Source organism: Gavialis gangeticus, unplaced genomic scaffold, assembly GCF_001723915.1.
Source record: "Gavialis gangeticus isolate Ggan-Ray unplaced genomic scaffold, GavGan_comp1, whole genome shotgun sequence".
Classification (NCBI taxonomy): Eukaryota; Metazoa; Chordata; order Crocodylia; family Gavialidae; genus Gavialis; species Gavialis gangeticus.
This window is the reverse complement of record NW_017729012.1, coordinates 11,796,004-11,798,159: the sequence shown is the minus strand read 5'-3', so window position 1 is coordinate 11,798,159 and position 2,156 is coordinate 11,796,004. Positions and strand designations below refer to the sequence as shown.

Sequence of the window (2,156 nt, the reverse complement as noted above, 5' to 3'; positions counted from 1 at the left end):
GTGCGGGCCGCCGCGGCCCTGGGGGCGACAGGAGTCCGGCCCGCATGGGCAGGGGCCGGGGGCAACCCGCGCCCCTCTCCTCCTGGCTTGGCCGCTCGGCTTCTCCGCGAGGAGGAAGTCCACCGTGGCCTGGAAGAAGTCCAGCAGCAGCTCGTGGCTCCAGAAGGAGCTGCACAGGCCGTCCCGGAAGAAGCCGCAGTGGCCTCCGCCCGGGGCGAGCACGAGGAAGAGGTAGGGGTTGGTCTCGAACAGCTCGCGGGGTGGCGCGCCCCCGGTGCCCCCACACACCGGGTCGTCCTGGCTGCAGATGCACAGCACTGGGGTGGCCACCTCGTCCACGTCCCGCAGGGGCTCGTTCCTCTCCCAGTACGAGTCCCAGGACTGGGCCTGGCAGAACACGGCCTCTTCCAGCTCCCGCAGCGATCGGCTTCCGGAGATGCTTCCCGGCCGCGTGGCCTCGGCCAGCACCGTGGCGAACCTGGCGGGGACAGACGGGCCGTCAGCTCTGCTATCGAGTCACGGAGCCGGACGCACGGGTGCCCGGGCCAAGCCCCTGCTCCAGTGCACGAAGGAGCCGCTACCAGCAGAGCCCGGGCTGCTCCTGCCCACCCTGGACACCGCGAGCTGCAGGCACTCACCGGCTGAGCCAAACCTTCTGGTAGCAGAGCAGGAGTTGCTGCCAGGGCCAGGGACACCCGGCCTCCATCCACTCCCGAGGGCTGAGGATGGGGGAGATGCAGGCAGCTGCCGTCACACTGCTGGAAGAACCGCACTCCCCCAGGTAGGAGAACAGGAGCCCCGCACCCGTGCTCTCCCCCACGGCAAAGAGCTGGGCCCCGGGGCACCGGTAGCGGATGTACTGGATGGCTTCCCGGAGGTCAGCGGCATCCCCATAGGCCTGCAGCCGGGCGGTGCTCAGCGGGCAGCCGTTGTGGCCGCGGCGGTTGAAGACGACGGGGCGGTAGCCTTGAAGCAGCGCCAGGCGGCAGAGCTGGAAGCGACAGAGCACGGGGCAGTGCTGGGAGGTAGAGTCCCTACCCACCGTACCGCAGCAGAGAAGCCGTCAGGATCCCGCAGGGCCACGGCCCTGCCCCCGCAAGCAGGTCTCGGCCTGCTGCCGTCAGTCCGGGGGCATTCAAAGGACACGGGGCGCAGAGCGACCTCCACCCGACAGCTGTAGCCTCGTGGCCGGGCAGGTTCAGCTAGTCACTGCTGGGCACCCCAGCCCAGGAGTCCCTCCAAACACTCCTTGGGTCTGGTTCCCAAGGTGCTCAGACCCGTGTCCCCACAGGCAGCACTGGCAGCTGTCACGTCAGTGAGTGCTCCAGCCCCACCGGCGTGCTCACGTGCCTCCCCCTGCCCTGCCGGACACGTCTCTCTCCACAAGGTGCCAGAAGAAGAGCCTGGCCAGCCCTCCGTGCCCCTCGCTGGCAGCGCTATCAACCCCCCGGCTGCAGCCAGAAGCCAACATCCCTGTCCCCATGGTGCAGGTGCCTTTGGTCCCCCCACGAGCTGGTGCCACAGCCGGCCTGGCGCACAGGGCGCTGGTCTGCCCAGCACTGCCCCGCGCATGCTCTTACCTTGCTGACATTGCGTGTTATCTTCCCGAAGGAGTTGGGGACCAGCAGCAGGACCGGGGTGCTGCCGGCACCGGACACCCGTCTCCTGGGCTGGGGGCACGGTCCCACCACCCAGTCCAGGGCCACCAAGCCCTCATCCTGCAGCTGCAGGTGGTTCCGCACGAAATGCACCTGGCCGTCCACGGGCCCCGCCAGGCTGGCCAGGCTCTGCAGGGAAGGCAGGGCCCTCCATGCCCAGTGGGCTCCCCAGAAGCCTCTCAGGCTCTGGCAGCGGGTCTCCAGGTGCGTGGCGAGTGCTGAGGGCTTGCAGACCAGCTGCAGGCCAGAGCTGCGGGGACCGGCCCCCGGCCAGAGCTGCGCCCAAGCCCCCCAGAGCAGGAGCAGCAGGAGGCCCAGCACGCCCGCCCAGGCCAGCATGGCCGGGACAGCTCCTCCTGCCAGGGCCGGCTCCCCTAAGGGCTGCGCGGCGCTGGGCCCCCCGCAGGCATGGGCTGGCGCTCCCTTCCGGGCCGCAGACCTCCTCCTGCAGCGCGCGGCCCCGGTGCGAGCGGCCGGGGGAGGAGCTGCCACTTCCGC

At 70.4% G+C, this 2,156-nt stretch overlaps 1 protein-coding gene across 1 annotated transcript in view; it reads right to left on the bottom strand.

The window, feature by feature from the left end:
* ABHD15 (abhydrolase domain containing 15) overlaps positions 1-2,075 on the bottom strand; it is a 10,224-nt gene extending 8,149 nt beyond the window's left edge. The window contains exons 1-3 of the mRNA XM_019510990.1: positions 1,581-2,075; positions 639-991; positions 5-478 (exon numbers count right to left, since the gene is read on the bottom strand). Of these exons, the coding sequence (XP_019366535.1) occupies positions 5-478; positions 639-991; positions 1,581-1,997 (1,244 nt within the window). The 5' untranslated portion in view covers positions 1,998-2,075. The remainder of the gene's footprint in view (positions 1-4; positions 479-638; positions 992-1,580) is intronic.
* Between the last annotated feature and the right edge of the window lie 81 nt (positions 2,076-2,156).